The following is a 16998-nucleotide window of genomic DNA, read 5'->3' on the forward strand; positions in this document are numbered from 1 at the left end:
GCCATTTTTGCGAGCGGGTTATGCGACAAGGCGGACTTCCTGCGTAAAAGAGCATGTAACTACTAGACGACTATTACCTAAAATTCGTTCATTAACTTTTAATTGGATATTTTCGGGAAAATGCGAGACAGCAGAATTGGAGGAAAACATTATTTGAATACACCACTTTTTAAACCCTGAAACGCTCACATACTTTGAGATATAAATCGCGAAACAATCAGAGCGATCGTACAAAACACGTGACCCTCCAACGCGAACGCCCTTTCCCTTTTTTTGCGCTCGAGAAGTGCGTGGTTTCAGTTTCGGCTCATTTGCTCATTAATGTATTTTCGCTACTTAGTCGTCCGGTAATTACATGCTCTTTCTCACAGGATATCCGCCTGGCCGCATAACCCACCTGTGAAAACCGCATCTTGGCAGCTCTCATAGCTTTATTATAAAACTATGTGAAGGATTCTTAAAAAAAATCATGGTCGATCAATCGGTGGATCAGACGAAAATGCGTTAGCATTAAAACTTGAAAACCGTTTGGGAAGTTCCCTTCACAACCCTTCAACGACTCTTCAACGACCCTTCACAAACGCAACACAACCATTCACACGACCCTACACAACGCTAACGCAATACAGCATCCGCAGCCAAACGAGCCTTTCGGGCTTACTCCGATTCAGCTTGGGGGCACTGTCTCGCCGTCTTGTTTCGCCGCCGCTCCTTTGCACAGCTTTCATAACCCCGCCAATCTGAGCCTGTCGACCACTACAGCTGCACTGCGGAGTGCCGGCCGAGTCCGGGCCGACGCCGTGGCCGCGTCGCTCTCTCCACGCGCCCTCTAATTCCCCCTCCACTCACCGCGCATGCGCACCTCGCCGTGCGAACAGACAGACCACGCCGCGATTCTTGCGTAGCGAGGACTATAATGCTAACGCATTAAAAACGCCCTGTAGATAACCTTGGCTAAACCAGCGGGACTTGAGCTTCAACTTTCACGTGACCTCGCTCCGTTCTCGTGAAATATCTTTTTGCGGTGTCGAGCGGAGCTTGAACCAGCGTCATTTAGTTGTGAGATCAAGTGCCTTACCGCAGAGCTACATGAAAACATTGCGGTGTGTACAATGCATGCTGTGTGTACAAGTATCGCCCCTGACGATGAAACTCCCCATCCATCATCTCGAACTAAAGTTGTTGTTGTTGAAAGTAATGCCAGAACTGAAAAATACGATATTTATTGCGAACTTTTTTTTAGTGCGTAAGGCCTCCCGCTGAGAAAACTGTGCATGGCACGCGGAGCTCGTAGGAGCCAATGTGATAGGGTGCACAGCAAGTTAACATAACCCATAACAGCGTGTCTAGCATAGCAACATCAGCAGAGAGAGGCCATACCTCTTACCCTCTTACTTACAAATTCTTTGCTCTCCCCACATCTCTCTCTCTCTCTCTTTCCATTTAGCCCGACCCCTTGAGACATGGATGGCTCACACTAATGCTTCATATCACAGGGAATGCAGTGGGCAGACTTCGTTTCAATGCTAACGGACAAACGGTCGAACGAAGACGATGACTCCGCATCGTCTTCTGGCGACAGTAGACTGGTGTCTCCAGAGAATGGCGGTAACAGTCCCGTAGAGGAGCAGCAGCAGCAAGAGACCTCACAAGGAAGTCCCACGGAGGATGCCCTCCGGAATCAGTTCCTCAAAACCATAAACCAGACCATCCTCAAGAATGAAACGAAAAAGAAAGAAGCCATGTGGGACTTGTTTCAGAGCGAGTGCATGTTCCTCTACGATCATCTCATGGTCCTCAAGAACGTAAGTGGCGCAGATCTTCGCCGCTGCTATGGGAGGCGGACGCTCATCTATGAGATTACATCATCTCGTAGATGAATTGATAATCTATGATCATCATCTACTCTTCCCGAAACCGGGTATGCCACGATATCCCAGCGTTTAAAATCCCAGATCTAAAAAAAAAACACAATACCAAAATGTCAACTTGCAAAATTATAACTTATATGAAAAGATATTCCAAAAGCTGGGGTGACGACCTCATAATGTAAAATCCTTAACTGCAAACGCCGGCTTAACGCAACGATTAAAAACAAAAAGCTTAAACGTTTCGCCACCTATAAGGGTGGAATAATCAGTACAACAGGGGCCAAAGACGGGCAAATCGCCCTACTCATCAACGAGGTCGTCATACACATCTGATAAGGGGTCACGGTTTGTATTACAGGCTGATGCGTTACGCCTTATAAACCAGGACTCTAAGAACTTTCTAAGGCCCCATCGATTGGTCATGTGCCAAGGTTACCCCAACGCCAAAATTAAATACATGCCCCTTTGATTAACAATGGTCCACTAATTCGTGGCCCTGCCAACGTCCCTTCTGTGTCTTATATCTGCAAAACTTATAACAAAACTTATATCTGCGAGGTCTGAGAACGACAGTGCTTCAAAGCAGGATATCACTGAGCAATGTATCAGATTCGCGTGTTTTCGATGTTGATCGAAATCGTTTTACCGAATGAAATTTACATTTTATAGCGTCGGTTAGAAGGGCTGACGCGCTGCAGCAACGCAAAACGAAGCGACGTTGATTAGTTTTTATGGACACGAGAGACATTACATATCAAAATAAAATCAATCACTCAGTCAATATATAGTGCTGCAGTGAGACCAAGGTTAGTTCAAGCTTGTTGACTACAGTTCCCCCGGCGTGTTGTAGGCGGTGCCAACATTAGACTGTGACGATTTCGAATTTTGAACATGTGGATAACCCGGGGAACTTGTGAAGGCTTGCCGGTTCCCCGCTAGCAATTACTTCTGTTAACGTCAATGATAATAGAAAGTTTTACAGTAGAATGCCAAGCACTTTGGGGCCTCAAAGATATGACGGGTCGTCGTGGCGCATGCCCAGGACCCATGCAGCGTGTTTAGCATAATGCGCAGTGATGACTTATTATCTCTTCGGGGACAGAGCACCCTATTCAAAATATCCCTAATGATGACAGATCAAGTGGCAGATGTATCAGGCAGGGCGCTTTTGTTTTGTGTAAGACACTGTCCAATAAAAATATTTTGCATGGTCGCTATGGATAGACTGGCTGATTCATTAAAGGTACGGTTAAGCAGCAGATAAGCAATTTATATTGATGGCGTAGTTTGTTACAGCTGGTTGCTTGTAAACCCAGTGGAACAAGTTACAAATATGACAGAGAATGCTTAATATTTTTAGTTAAATGATGGTTTGATGATTGAGACGTTGTGCGTGCATGTCCCTGCTTCGTCCTTCCTGTATGTTTCTTCGTCCCGGGGGGGGGGGGTTATTATCGTGGATCATACTTTCAATTTGCTGGCAAAGTTTTTGCTGGGAAAAAAACAGGAAGAGTGGGCAACGTCTGGTGGCAAATAATCCTCAATTCGTCAGGCAACAGTGATCCATGTTCCCGAATCCCAACTATGTAGCCGACAAACCTATCCACGTATTTTCTATTAGACCCAGTGTTGCCCGCATGCAATGTAGTTTCGCCGCCGTACTTGACGAGCAATGCGTATTTGGTGGCCGCTTCTACACGGGGTTTACAGTAATTTTCTATTTTAATTTTCATAGTGCTGTTATAGCACTAAGCGCAATTGGGACGGAAATTGTGAAATTGCGAAAATTGTACAAAAAGTACTGAGTGATCAGACTATATCGAGTAGATAAATCTTCGGTGATTGCACCTTGACTGCTTTACGGTGCCTTTAAACGGAGAGTCGCATCCGGTAACCCATATATGAAACCGATACTAATACGTTCGGCACCTGCCGACATTTTTTTTTTCAACCCGACTATTTTTTTGTTTTGTTTTTTGTCCGAAAAGTGTTTGATATTAAATGAATGAACCTCAAAGATCAGCGCTGCCTCCGCGGCCACAGAAGCTCCGGCGGTGTGACGTCACTTCCTAAACGGAGGAGAGAGGGGGCGACGCTGAGAGGAGGAAAGGCGCCGGCAGCGCAGCACGTTGATGGTGGCGTTAGCGTCGGTGTCTTGGGAGCCGCGGAAACCGCAGGCGGTAGCGGCTGCTGGGCAGCGAGCACGCTTTCTTGCCGCCCGCAGGCGGTTTCCGCACATGTGTATCGCACGTGGGTACGGACCCTGACGCCCGCGGCATTTCTTTTCTTAAGGTCGCGCCCTCATTGGTTCTTAGGGAGTGACGTCAGTTCACTCGTTTTTCCAGACAGGGAATTCCGGAGTACTCTCAATATCCGGCCTCAACTCTTGCCATATGTATTCCGTCGAATAACGGTCAAACTACGCCATTACTTCGCGTGGGTTTTTCGATACCGTGTTCTGTGGGTCCGCGAGGAATGGAGCTGTCCCTGTTATTAAACAAATGACGTCATAGTTCTCGACAGCGCCACCAATTTGGTAGAGTGGAACTACGTTCAAAGCTAGTGGCGAACAAGGTCGCGCCCGAAAGCCACGGTCTTGAGGGTATTACGATGGTCCCTGAAAGGGACGCCGCCTTCGGTCCTACTTTTCTTTTAATAGGAGGCAGCGAACAAGTGCCCATTCGTGGAACCCAGTCCTCTCCTTACGATTTGTTTCGGTTTGAGTTGTGTACAAACGTCATGATGACGTTTCTGGGGTAGACGTCTATTAAATGACACTATAGTTTGGAAATCCACTGGAACGGATGCGACCCACCCTTTAAGTAACCTTTAGAGCAATCCTAAATGTCAGTGTCCCATGAAATGCTCCTTTAAATTTCCATGAATGGCCTTTCAGGTTTTTATGGAGCCTCTCAAGAAGATTCAAGTGGAAGGATACGCCATGTTCGCGGAACCCGAAGTTCTATTTGGAAACCTGGATGAACTTTGCTGCGTACGTTCTCGTCAGCCTGAATTTTCTCTTCTTGTCATGTCTTAATCGCAGTACCTTAACGTAAGCCTAACCACTCCAGGTGACGTACGCCTTCTGCAAGGAATTCATCAGCTTTGTCCTCCAGTGCATCAACGCGGGGGAATTAAACACAACCGACGTTCTCATTAGGCTTTTCAGAAAGGTATGTTCGTTTGAGTCATCGTTCGAGTCTTCCTCATTCCAACTTTATCTTTTTAGAGCACAAAGGCTACAGCATTACGGCAGGCGTATCACAGGTACACCCTCAACTACATCAATGCACTCAACTACTTGGAAACGCTAAGGAGACAAGTAGAATTCAACGAATTCGAGAAGGCAAGTGTGCGAGATTCAAATTTCAAAACTGATTTTGAAGCTATTTGTGCATTTTTTAAATAATGTTTTTGCTCCTGGACCTGGACATTTGTTGGTCACGACGATGGCTAATACAAAACACGAAAGACAACTGGCTTCTGTCAAGTAGTTTCCTTTCCTTCGCAATCAAAAACAAGATTGTACATCAAGTATAGGCTACTCGACTTACATGTAAATCTACACCGAATTATTATCACGGTCGAACTCTTCTGGAGATGTGGCCCAGGGTATGATAAATAATGTAGTGTTGAAAGGTAAAGCCAGTTGATAGAGGCGGTTGTCTTTTTTTTTCACCCGTTGTGTTTCGCCTTAGCTGTTGCCGAGTTACCATAGGAGCTCATGGTTTCCAACTTTCTGGTGCACATTATGCGGAGATACGTCAACAGCTCTAATGACGCAACATCTTATTTATTTATTTGTACCCACTGCAGCCTTAAAAAAGGCCACAGCAGGAGTAGGCGTACAACATTACTGGTGAAATCATTAAGAGATACTTACCTAACCGTACCAGGGATAGAGTTCCATTGAATGTGATGTCTTATGACGTCATGAAATGGGGGGCGATTAACGTCACGCACGCACTGTTCATGTTGCAACGTCAACTAGGCTACAAAGAAGGCCTGCTCGCTGTTCGATGTCACCTGTCATTTGTAGTTCGCCCAGCCACAACTATGCTTTCTGCTCCAATGTACACACAAGTGCACAATCGTAGCCCCCGGCTCTCTGTGTTTGAAGTGGCCTGCGACGATGGCAATTAAGTCGTTTCCAACGTTGCGAAAGGTAGCGAGGAGAAGTTTGAGGCAGGCTTTATATATCCTGGGTGGCGTTGGATATTACTGCTTGTTGGCGATGTCTTTCGTTCAGTGTAATAAATGCCTGGGATTTTGCTGGTTTGCTCCCTTGGCTGTGGTTTCGCTGTCTCTTAATTATCTGTTCTTCCCTTTTTTTCGTTTCCCAATATTCTGCAATATTCCACTCACTTACTTTCTACACTTTTAATATCTTTATCTCTACACATACCTTTCTCTGTCACTTTTAGGGCCTCCTCCTGCGACCCTTCCTTCCGTCGATCCAACTTTGTCGTTTTCCCTCCCAAGCCGTTTGCCCCGCTGTCTCACTTCCCTTTTGCATCGACTTCGCCTCAATGTGGCCTTCACCCCGCAGTTCAGACACAGACTAGGGTATGCTTCAACCAGCTCGTGTTCCAACTGCGGCATGGCGGCAAGCATTCAACGCGTCCTCATCGACTACCCTCTATACAGCTCGGAGAGAGCAATGCTCCAGTCCCAACTGACCCGTATCAACAACAAGCCGCTCAGCCTTGCCGCAATCTTGGGTCCTTGTTCTAACCCTGTGCAGCACCGTCAATGCCTTCACTCATTCTATCTGTTCTTGACGTCTACCAGCCCGCTTGAACTCCTCTAACCTCAGAGCTTTTGCCATGAATGCGGAGATGTTACCTTCACAGCCTTACATCTCCGGTGGCTGACCGGATGAGCTACTATCCCCGCATCAGTTACGACGCACCTGCGTGTGTGATATCTCATTTGCGTGTGTCATGTGTGTGTGTGCAAGTGTGTATGCCTCATCTTTTTTCATCGTCATCCCACTCATATAGTGACCCACATGCACCGAGGTATGGTACCTCAATTTTTGCCGTGAATCACCTCTATACCATCGTCATTCATGTAGTTCTTGTTCGTCCTTCTTTTCTTTCACTCTGATGGTAATGTAAGCGATGTCTAGTCCGTGACATGATAGAAAGCTATACTACCGTTATTTCTTGTGTGGAACACTGTGGACTTCCACAGTCTCGAATGGACCATTTCCATATTCGCGTCACCCCTGGCGACGGAATGTCGAACGTCGTGTCTTTCCCCCCAATAATGGTGACGCGCCTTTCGGACTGGCACATTGCGTGGGAAAGTAGCAAGAGAAGACTGGAAGAAGAATGCGGAAAGAGTGAAAGCGCATTGTACTCGTTACCGGACCTCAAACGTCCGCGTAACCTTGAAACCGATTATCTCCCCACAATGAACATGACAGTGTCCCGCAGGTGGGTCCATAGCGATGTTTTCCACTCAAAGATGGCGGACTCAAGGGCTGGGCATGCGCATACGCGTTGTCGGAAATGGTCCATTCGCCACAGTCGCCATGTGCTTATTCCAGCTTCACCTATTGACGCACACAAGTTTTCTTTCATTCCCCGGACCGCTGTAGAATGGAACAGCCTTCCAAATCAGATTGTTTGCTCCGAAAACGTCCTACATTTTGTGAAACTGCTCGATGACTGTGTTGCACCGTGCTAGCGTGTTCACCGCAAGAGTTGCAGTGTTGTGTAGGGCCTTGTACGTTGTTTTGTAATGTCCACTACTTATGCTTTGGTTAGCGTTATTAATAAATAAATAAAATAAATTTCATCCGCAGTGGTGCTCACGGGATCCACGGTGCAAGAAACTCCAACTGACGGACTTGCTGGTGTCTCCAGTCCAACATATCATGAGAGTGCCACTCATCTTAAAAGAGATCGAAATGCGAACGGAAGACCCAGAAGAGAGAGATTCCATCGTAGCCATTTTAGAAGCGGAGGAAAATTCATTACGTAAGCGAGCATTTCTTTCAAGGCACAGATCAGTGAAGACTGTGTTGGAAGAAATCGTCTATTCAAATGGGACGTCACTGTTCCAGGTGAACTCGATGACAAGATGAAGTGGTTGAAGAACTTCGAACGGCTTCTCGAAATCCAGAGGAACATTATTTGGCCGTCCGTCACGGAACTGGATCCTAAAGCTTTCATTCCAGAGGTACACTCTCGTTTCCCAGAGCCATTTATAAGAAGAGTTTGGCCATTCTCTGATCTTTTGCCGCCTCATGGGTGGAGCCTATTTTGACGTCAGAGTCGCCGTTGCGCCGCCCACGAAGCCTGAATCCAAGCAGAATCCGCTTATCAGCCATCTGGTGCGCGCCATTTTGATGCTGTCCGCCAGCTGGTCGACAGCTTTGTTGTCGCACTGAATGCAATCTACACGAAAAACCGGCTTCTGGCCCACAGCCGCCTGTGATAAGGGGGGGGGGGGGGACTTTGTTGCCAAACAGAAAGAGTTCAAGGACGAAAGGCTTTCGAAGGACGATGTACGCACGTGTCTTCTCTCCTTGCATCGTAAACAACGATCAGCATCAATATGGCGACGGCGACCGGCTGACAACGGGACAACAATAGAGCACGGCAAGGGAGGTGGCTTAGCCGTGACGTCGCATGACGCGCTTCAAGTTAGGCTCCTCCTAATGGCCAAGCTCTCTCTATAAACGGCTCTGTCGTTTCTTTTATCGTGCTGCCACCTCGTGGGGTGTCTCCCACATTTTTTTACCTTTGTTCCCTGGTGCTCATTGTTCGATCGAATGTGTCTTTATGCAGTTCTTAAAAACGCCCCTAGCCAAGCAACCGTGCGAACGACTAATCGTCAGTCCACGGCGGCAGATCGTGCTCGAAGGCGCGCTTTCCCTGCTTGGTACGTCGCCGCTGAAGAGGCATTTCTTCAGGGGTCTACATTATGCTGTGGTTCAATGTTACAGATAGCGGGAAGGCATCCGAAGTGTACGTTGTTCTGTTCGATGACATGATTCTCATTACGAGACGAAAGAAGGGTCTTCATAAAAAGGTACGTTCATTGGTCAGTCCTGTGTGCCACGTGCAGGTGCCGTTTGAATCCCGGTGCCGGCTGTGCTGTCTGGGGTTTTTCCTGGGTTTTCCTCAGTCGCTTTCAGACATATGTCGGCACAGTTCCCCTAGAAGTCGGCCCAGGACGCACATTTCCCCAGGGCGTCAGTCGTGACGTTGCCCACTTACGTGAGGCCGACAACGGCAAGCCCTTTCACCATCACCACCACCACCACCGCTCGGAGGGCAGAGTGCGCCAACACCAGCTAGATAGAGAAAGCCTGCTCACTCGTCGACGTGACGTGACAACTAGGGGTCAGCCAATCGGGATTGCGTATTCAACCGCCGTAGCCAATCACGAACGTGCTTTCAGTGGTCGCAGCCATGGAGGCGAACCACTGTCGTGTGCGAATAGTGATTGAAAGTATCCGCGTACTAAATGGGAAGCATTTAAAGGAAAGCGCAAAACGGTCCCATTTCTTACTCAAGATTGATTTTGATTTGATTTGAATGTGTATTGCACTTTTTGTCTACAGACTCAAGTCTACAGGTTCTAAGTTAGGTGCAATCATTTCCAACGGCGAATATTAGTGGCAGACGAATTCTGACTTTATATGTCCAGGTAGCGAAGGGGGGAGAGGAGGTAGTAAGCAGCAGGCGTTTTTATATCTAGGTGACGTTGGCAGCGCGAGAGGGGCTGTAGAACCATTGCGACATACCTGCCAGAAGACGTTCCGCTTTAAAGGTACCGTTAGGACAGACAGGCAGACAAGCTATGTTGGCGGCGTTGTTTGACAGACTGTTGCTGGTAGATGCAGCACAATGCGCTCTGCAAGTAACCGAGCGTTCTGCGCATATCTCCTCTCCCGGTTACTCCACTCGGGAAGCCCCATTGGCTACGGCGGCGCCCTCCCTCTTCCCTCTCACTGCCTCACCTCATGCGCAGAGACGCACTTGCACAGCGTATAAGCCATACATGTGACAGGGAACGCTAAATATTTTTAATTTGCGAGTAAAAATGCAGTAAAACTGCTCGGGCCGACGTCTGGTGGGAAATAAACCCCAATTCGTCAAGCAACAGTGGCCCATGTTCCCGTCTGGCTTGCTGCTCATGATGACTACGTAGCCGACTTGTTTCGTTTTAGACAGTGTTATGCGCATGCAATATAATTTTGCCGCCGTACTTAGCGAGTAATGCGCAGTTAGGGGCAATTTCGACACAGTGTTTCCCCGTAATTTTCAGTTTTAATTTTCTAGAAAACTGAGCGCGTTTGCGACGAAAATTGAGACGTAAAGTGCTCAGGCTATCGCATGGATAAATTTTCTGTGATTGCAGCTCTACTGCTTTCCAGCGCCTTTAACGTAACGTTGATATTGTATTGAACGAGATGTGCGTGTCTCGAGACGTCTGCATGCTCTACGTTCCGCGAGTGTCAAACGGAAGCAAGGGAAGGAGTCACGTGATACGATCAACCACTAAAAGACTGAGAAGACTCCACAGGGATATATGACATTATCACAGTTTAAGTTCAAAGGAATATGCCTCAGCATAGCTTTTTTATATATATACAATCGAACTTTGAAAATCATTCTTTTGGTTTGTTTTGTAAAAATGTCGTTCTCCGTTGTACGTTACAGAAATCTTCCATCACGGAAAACTGGGCGAACACTTGCAGCAAGAGCAATTCAATCCATGAAGGGGGCTATAAATACGTTGTCTATAAACAGCCACTGTCTTTAGACAGGATATGTATCCATGACGTCACCGCACAAAATGGTTCAGGTGAGCTGGCATTGATACACACGCTGATGACACACTATTGATGTCAATGACGACATTGACATCTGTAACATTGGAGGAGTGGAAGGAGGCTCTCACATAAAACGAAGCTGATATTGGGGGCCAGCCACGTGATGTCCTATTTCAATTTTATAGTCGCTGGAGAGACGTGATTGTATAGCGTGTCCATATGGCCACCAAAGTGCCGTGTGCAAAGCGGCTGTACTCAAGTAGCGTGACACGAGACTCCGGAGAAGCTAGTACAGTCAAACTCCTTTATAGCGAACACCTTTTTAACGAAAATACCACTACAGCAAATTTTTTTGCGGTCCCGCTGGAGCCCTATAGGTCCAATAATGGACATCCTTTTTAACGAAAATGGGGACAGCAAAAAACATTCGCAGTAAAGGTATTCTCGTTAAAAAGGATGTCCGTTATTTAACCTATGGGCTCCAGCGGGACCGCAAAAAAATTTGCTGTAGTGGTATTTTCGTTAAAAAGGTGTTCGCTATAAAGGAGTTTGGCTCTACTTGTCCCCTGTTCGTGCTTCACTTGCTTGACGCTTTTCTCCTCACTCTCCTGATTCCTCCACGGCCTATCACGGTATTCATGTTGATGACGATATTGAAACAAAAGACAGTATTGATGTCTGTGATGAAAGATCTGTCTCTTCTATGTTGTATGTATGTGTCTGTCTATGATGTATCTGTCCCTTCTATGTTGTTCCAGCCTCAGAACGTCAGTTTCTCTCTTGATGTCTGTGTTTGCTAGGTTGTCATTAATGATGCTGTTGCGTCACCCGCCGCCATAAAATCATCGATACGAAGAATAATGAAAACGGGTCTATCCTTTTTTTTTTTCAGCCAACAACTTGAAGAATGCCTTTGTCTTTGTTTGCCTCAACCGCTTCCAGCAGATTATCACTGTCCATACGTTTCAAGCGCCAAACGAAAGTGTGAAGGTAATATCTCTTTACCTATACTTTGGTTTCACGTAAGTATGCCTGCAATGCGATGCAAAGAAGAAGAAAAAAGTTCGTCGCAACCACCATGTTGAACGAGAGCTGTATTCTGAAGTGACTGTTTTCAGGCTGCAAACCTGGAACACACAATCTGACAAACACACTGCAAGCCTCAAGATGCATATAGGGATATGAAAAAATTGAGAAAAAAAATATTGAAATATGTGAAATAATGGCAGTCGTCGAAAATGACAGACACACTTGACCGGAAATGAGGCGATGCCCGATACTATCTGCCTTTTTTGATGACTGCCATATTCCGATACTTGTACTAGCTAGATCTATAGTTACGTTCGCTGCAGGCGAGGCTGCAGGCTGCAGGCGAGGGATGGCGGCACCGTTGGAAAATTGTTTTCTTTGTTTTGTTTCCCTCCCGCGTTCTAAGGAAGTGATGTAATCGGCGCCAGCGTGCAGACCATGCTAGCAAACGACAAAACCGTTATTTTCATACGCAGGGACCCGGAAAACTGCAGTAAGTTTGCCGGATTTGTTGATTGCAATCAATTCCTAGACTGTTACTGTATAGGGAATGACGTCGTTTTGGACAAGATATCGCGGCCGTGCGCGCCGAAGAAAAGATTTTGTCGCATCTCCCATAGACTCCCATGTATTGAAAATTTGACAAATTTTCCACCACCAAAATTAACCAAAATTCGGTGGATCGCTTCAGGCCTTCAAAAATGTGTCACTCCCTATATATAAAATCGAGAGGAACACGCCAGTACCCGTTTGTGTAGAAATTTAGCGAGCTTTACTAGAACCCTGTGAACAAAAATTGCCCATAAATTTCTTAAGAAGTGAGTCCGCAATAAAAAAAATTATCAAAATATAATCTATATATTTTTGCTCTATTAAAAGTAAGCAAAAGCTAGAAAAGCAGCGGGGAAAAGTTTCTTTTCCCTGCTTTCTAACACCTGCTGAACTTTGTTGTAAATACAGAAACGATTTTCAATAACTGTGTCACGTGATAGCGAGACTTGACACTCTATAGGCGGCAATTGGTCGTGTTCTCGATATCACGGCAACGTCACACGATCATGAGGACACGAATACCTTCGTTCGTGGCTCTGAGAATCACACGGGAAGTCACCACACACAAGACGAAACGTGTTGCAAGTGCGTCGCACTCTTGCGGCCGTTTGCGACGCACTTGCAAGGCGCTTCGTCTTGTGTTGTGTCTAGAGTCACTAAACAGGTGTACAGAGTATCGCATTCCTTTTCCGCGCCGGAGCCGCCGTTCGGCGTCCGCGATTGGTCCCGATCGTGTCACGTGGTTTCTCCTTCCAAGAACTCGCCGTCCATGTTGAGTCCCCTCCATGCAAAACTTAATAATAATAATTGGGTGTTTACGTCGCAAGACAACTGAGATCATGAGCGACGCCACAGCGGTCGGTCTGTGGATTGCTTTTGCCCACCTGAGGGTTCTTTAACGTGCGATGAAAGCTCATCACACAGCACCCCGTATTTAACGTCCCTCGCAGAAGACGGCGTGTCTAAGCAACGTACCCTGCCACCAAGTTGCTGGCGTCCTCGGCCGGGTTCGAACCCGCGATCTCGGGATCAGAAGGCGAACACGCTACCGACTGAGCCACCGAGGCCGGACCATGCAAAACTGGTTTCCTGGGTTGCGAGCTGGCTCGACTGCGCGTTGTCCTCCACCGGAGAAGGGGGAGATGGGGGTCCCGTTGCTAGGCGACGCAGCCGCGCCTGCCTCAAGATGGCGGGCTCGCTTGGCGGCGTGGCTCAGTGTCGCTACTCTGCTCCCTATTTGGTGACTCTAGATGTGTCGTTCCCTGGGGGGGGGGGGGGGGCCTGAAATGGCCTGTATTTCAGCTCAGCAGCGAAGACGTTGGCGTACTGATCACCTCACTCTACTCGTCCCTATACTACTAGCTTCTTACCACCGTATCGTACCGTGCCGTACCGTAGCAGACAGACAAGTTATCTGAACTGAGAGCGCAAGTAACACGGACAAAGAACGGAGAAACAGACAGGACGGGCACTAACTTCCAACTAGGTTTATTGAAGAAAATGAGCAAAAAAAGAGAAACCACCTACATAGCCTCAGTTCTTGCGCTCTCAGCGGTAAAACGGCTCGCGGCGACTTCTGGTGAGAAGTGATTCCCAATTTGTCGAGCAACAGTGATCTATATGTTCCCGACTGGCTAGCTGCTCCTGACGACTACGTAGCCAGCATGTAGCCGACTTTTCTTTTTTTTTTCTTTTTTGCGGACACAGTGTTATGCGCATGCAATGTAGTTTTGCCGCCGTACTTGACGAGAAATGCACAGTTGGTGGCGACTTCGACACAGTGTTGCCCGTAATGTTAAACTGTAATTTTCTAAAAACTATGAGTGCGATTGGGGCTAAAATTGTAACGTTAGAGTACTGAGGACTCAGTCCATCAAATAGATATATACTAAAATTGTGACGTTAGAGTACTGAAAACTCAGTCTATCGAATAGATATATGTTCTGAGATTGCGGCTCTGCTGCTTTACAGTACCTTTAATCGTGAAGAAGAAGAAAGAGTAGCTGAACGTTTTGTACACGTTGTAACGTTGTTGCATTGCGCGTGCGCCATTTTGAATGTGTATAGAAATGCTCTGCAGGAGAAAAAACGCAATGACATCCTTTTCTTTTCTTTTTTTACGGCACATTTCAATAGCAATCTGTCAGACCCACTCCAAAATATTTCGTTGTGGGCTGCGACGGGGGCCGTACGCCATCTGTGTGGATTGCCACAAAAATGACGTACGCCCCCCGTTTTCCTCAAATCAAGGGAGAGAACGTTGTCATTCGGGATGATGGTTGGCTAGGAGCGTGCTATGTGGTGAAGCTCTGTTTTTAGAGTGTAGCTGACCTGCGGCACATGCAAGCGGCCTCTAACCTGTACACCCTCTAGTATCACCCCCTCTTTTCGGAAATCCGTAAGAGACTGAGAGTGTGTGTGTGTGTGGGGGGGGGGGGGGGGCTAACGTTACTAGTGACGTAGCGGGCTCACTGCTGCTTGCTACGTTACAGCCATTACTGCGCAGCGGTAAGGCACCGTACAGTGTCCAGTGTGGTTCAGTATAACCTTAAATGCCATCTCATCCTTTTTTTTTTTTACCCACAGTTTTACTGACCTCGGTTTCCAAATTAGTTTTCTAACCAGGACACCATTACCCCTTTCCCCTTGTGTTTATTTTTTCTGCAGCTGACGTGGCTCACGAAGCTAAAAGACACGGTGGACCGTTGGAAACGAACTCTTCAGAACACCGTCTTCAGGAACCAGCGAATTCCTCCCAACTCGTCCGTTAAATAGCAGTCAGCCCGCCACCAGGCGGCGGGTTCACGTACTACGACCCACTAGAGGGACGACCTTACTTCTGCACCGGGTGGATACCTTCGAATACTCTGGGAACGTTTATGTGACGCACACCAGAAAATGTAGAATGGACAGAGGTGACATTGAGCACGGAAACGAGGCATAATTACAGCGAAGGAGAGCACCAAGAGGCCTTTGTGCAGATGGCGGAAGTAGCGATACCTTAAAAAGTTCACTAGCCTAGCTAAGCCAGTGAAAGCCATTCTTCAGTTTCCTGCGCGATGAGTCTGGTTATGCCGTGTCAACGCCTCCTGGGCCGTATCGTCAGTCAGAGCCCGCCAATCACAGTAACGCCTTCAGCGGCCGTAGTCATGGAAACGAGCCGCCACGAGCCGCATGGGAAGCCACGTGCTTTCTGCGTTTGAAATCGTCTGCGGCGGATAATAGGAAGCAGACGATGCTGCGATGTCGGCCATGTCGATGTCTCATTTGCCTCGTTCGCCACGTGACACGCTACGGCTGCTAAAGGTGTGGTTGTGGTCGGAAGGACTACGCTATGTCAGGTCGAGTAGTGAGCAGGCCCTCTGTGGCATACATGCCGTTGTCTCGGGACGCTACTACTTCATAATGTTATCTTAGTAGGTCTAGTTCCCACGATACAAAACGTTATACGCACTTCAAAAAAGTAAGCTCGAGGGAAACGGTTGTTAAACAACAATTGAAAGAATTGTAAACAAAATCACTTTGTAAAGTAGGTTTGGTGACACTTCAAGACAAAAAATAAAATTAAACATATACAGGGTGTATAGTTTACTTCAAAAAGAGGGAACTACTTTGAATACACTCACGCAGACCTTTGCTAACCAACTGGTAAACGGGAGGCGGAGCCTATACTGTTTCATTATGCACGTGCATAATAGAACAAAATAGGCTCCGCCTCCCGTTTTCAACAAATCAGGGGCGAGAACGTTATCATTCGGGATACTGGTTGGCTACGTGCTATGTGGTGAAACTCATTTTTAATAGTAATAATAATTAGGGGTTTACGTCGCGAGACAACTGAGATCATGAGCGACGCCACAGCGGTCGGTCTGTGGATTGCTTTTGCCCACCTGAGGGTTCTTTAACGTGCGATGAAAGCTCACCGCACAGCACCCCGTATTTAACGTCCCTCGCGAAAGACGGCGGGTCTAAGCAACTTGTACCCTGCCACCAAGTTGCTGGCGTCTTCGGCCGGGTTCAGAAGGCGAACACACTACCGACTGAGCCACCGAGGCCGGTACTCGCTTTTAAGCGTGTAGGTATTGAAGCTAAATTGCATATAATATAAACTCGGAAAAAATGCGAAGGAAAGACAGCATTTTTCGTCCTGTATTCGGAACCCTATGACCGTAACACACTTCCAATCAAAATCACGTGTTTTTCTCACAATATTTCTACAAAACTTTGAACTGTGCGAAGTATGCTCAGTGAAATTTGCGTTTGCGGAACTCTTAGCTACTCCTTTATCGAGGCGAAGTGGAAAGGACCAAACTAGTTTTATTCCGATCCAGGGCCTTGTCGCGCAGGCAGTTGTTATCAGCGGCTGGCGGCTGATGACAGACATGCTGATAAAGACCAAAGGTGTGATTGTGGCCTGGTTTCTTGTCTTCTCGCGCAGTGGGCAGGGTATTCGGTCGGAGCCAACAGTTTCGCGAAACCTGAATATCGCGGGCGCGCTTCGCCCAGCGACTGGCGAATTTACAGGCGAAAAATCAGTCTTTCGAAATATTGCGAAAAACCCTGGTTTTGATTAGAATAGTGTTATAGCCATCGGCCTCCAAATTCAGGAAGAAAAATGCTGTCATCTGCTTGGCAATTTTCGAGTTTAATTATGCAAATTAGCTTACTTAATGCGTACCGCGAATACAAACGGTCTCAATCTGCGACAAAAATCTGTAGTTTGCGTGAGTGTATTCCACGTAGGGTAGTTTT

The 16998-nt window shown here is 47.2% G+C and overlaps 1 protein-coding gene across 3 annotated transcripts in view; it reads left to right on the forward strand.

The window, feature by feature from the left end:
- The window catches only part of LOC135387849 (uncharacterized), a 383829-nt gene extending 368014 nt beyond the window's left edge, over nucleotides 1–15815 (forward strand). For all 3 annotated transcript variants that reach the window (XM_064617011.1, XM_064617010.1, XM_064617012.1), the window contains 11 exons: nucleotides 1497–1805; nucleotides 4768–4863; nucleotides 4943–5044; nucleotides 5101–5217; nucleotides 7684–7858; nucleotides 7945–8060; nucleotides 8672–8765; nucleotides 8830–8915; nucleotides 10553–10697; nucleotides 11558–11655; nucleotides 14914–15815. In XM_064617011.1, coding sequence (XP_064473081.1) covers nucleotides 1497–1805; nucleotides 4768–4863; nucleotides 4943–5044; nucleotides 5101–5217; nucleotides 7684–7858; nucleotides 7945–8060; nucleotides 8672–8765; nucleotides 8830–8915; nucleotides 10553–10697; nucleotides 11558–11655; nucleotides 14914–15021 — 1446 coding nt within the window. In that variant the 3' untranslated portion in view covers nucleotides 15022–15815. The remainder of the gene's footprint in view (nucleotides 1–1496; nucleotides 1806–4767; nucleotides 4864–4942; nucleotides 5045–5100; nucleotides 5218–7683; nucleotides 7859–7944; nucleotides 8061–8671; nucleotides 8766–8829; nucleotides 8916–10552; nucleotides 10698–11557; nucleotides 11656–14913) is intronic.
- Nucleotides 15816–16998: the final 1183 nt, after the last annotated feature.

Source organism: Ornithodoros turicata, chromosome 3 (genome assembly GCF_037126465.1).
Source record: "Ornithodoros turicata isolate Travis chromosome 3, ASM3712646v1, whole genome shotgun sequence".
Classification (NCBI taxonomy): Eukaryota; Metazoa; Arthropoda; class Arachnida; order Ixodida; family Argasidae; genus Ornithodoros; species Ornithodoros turicata.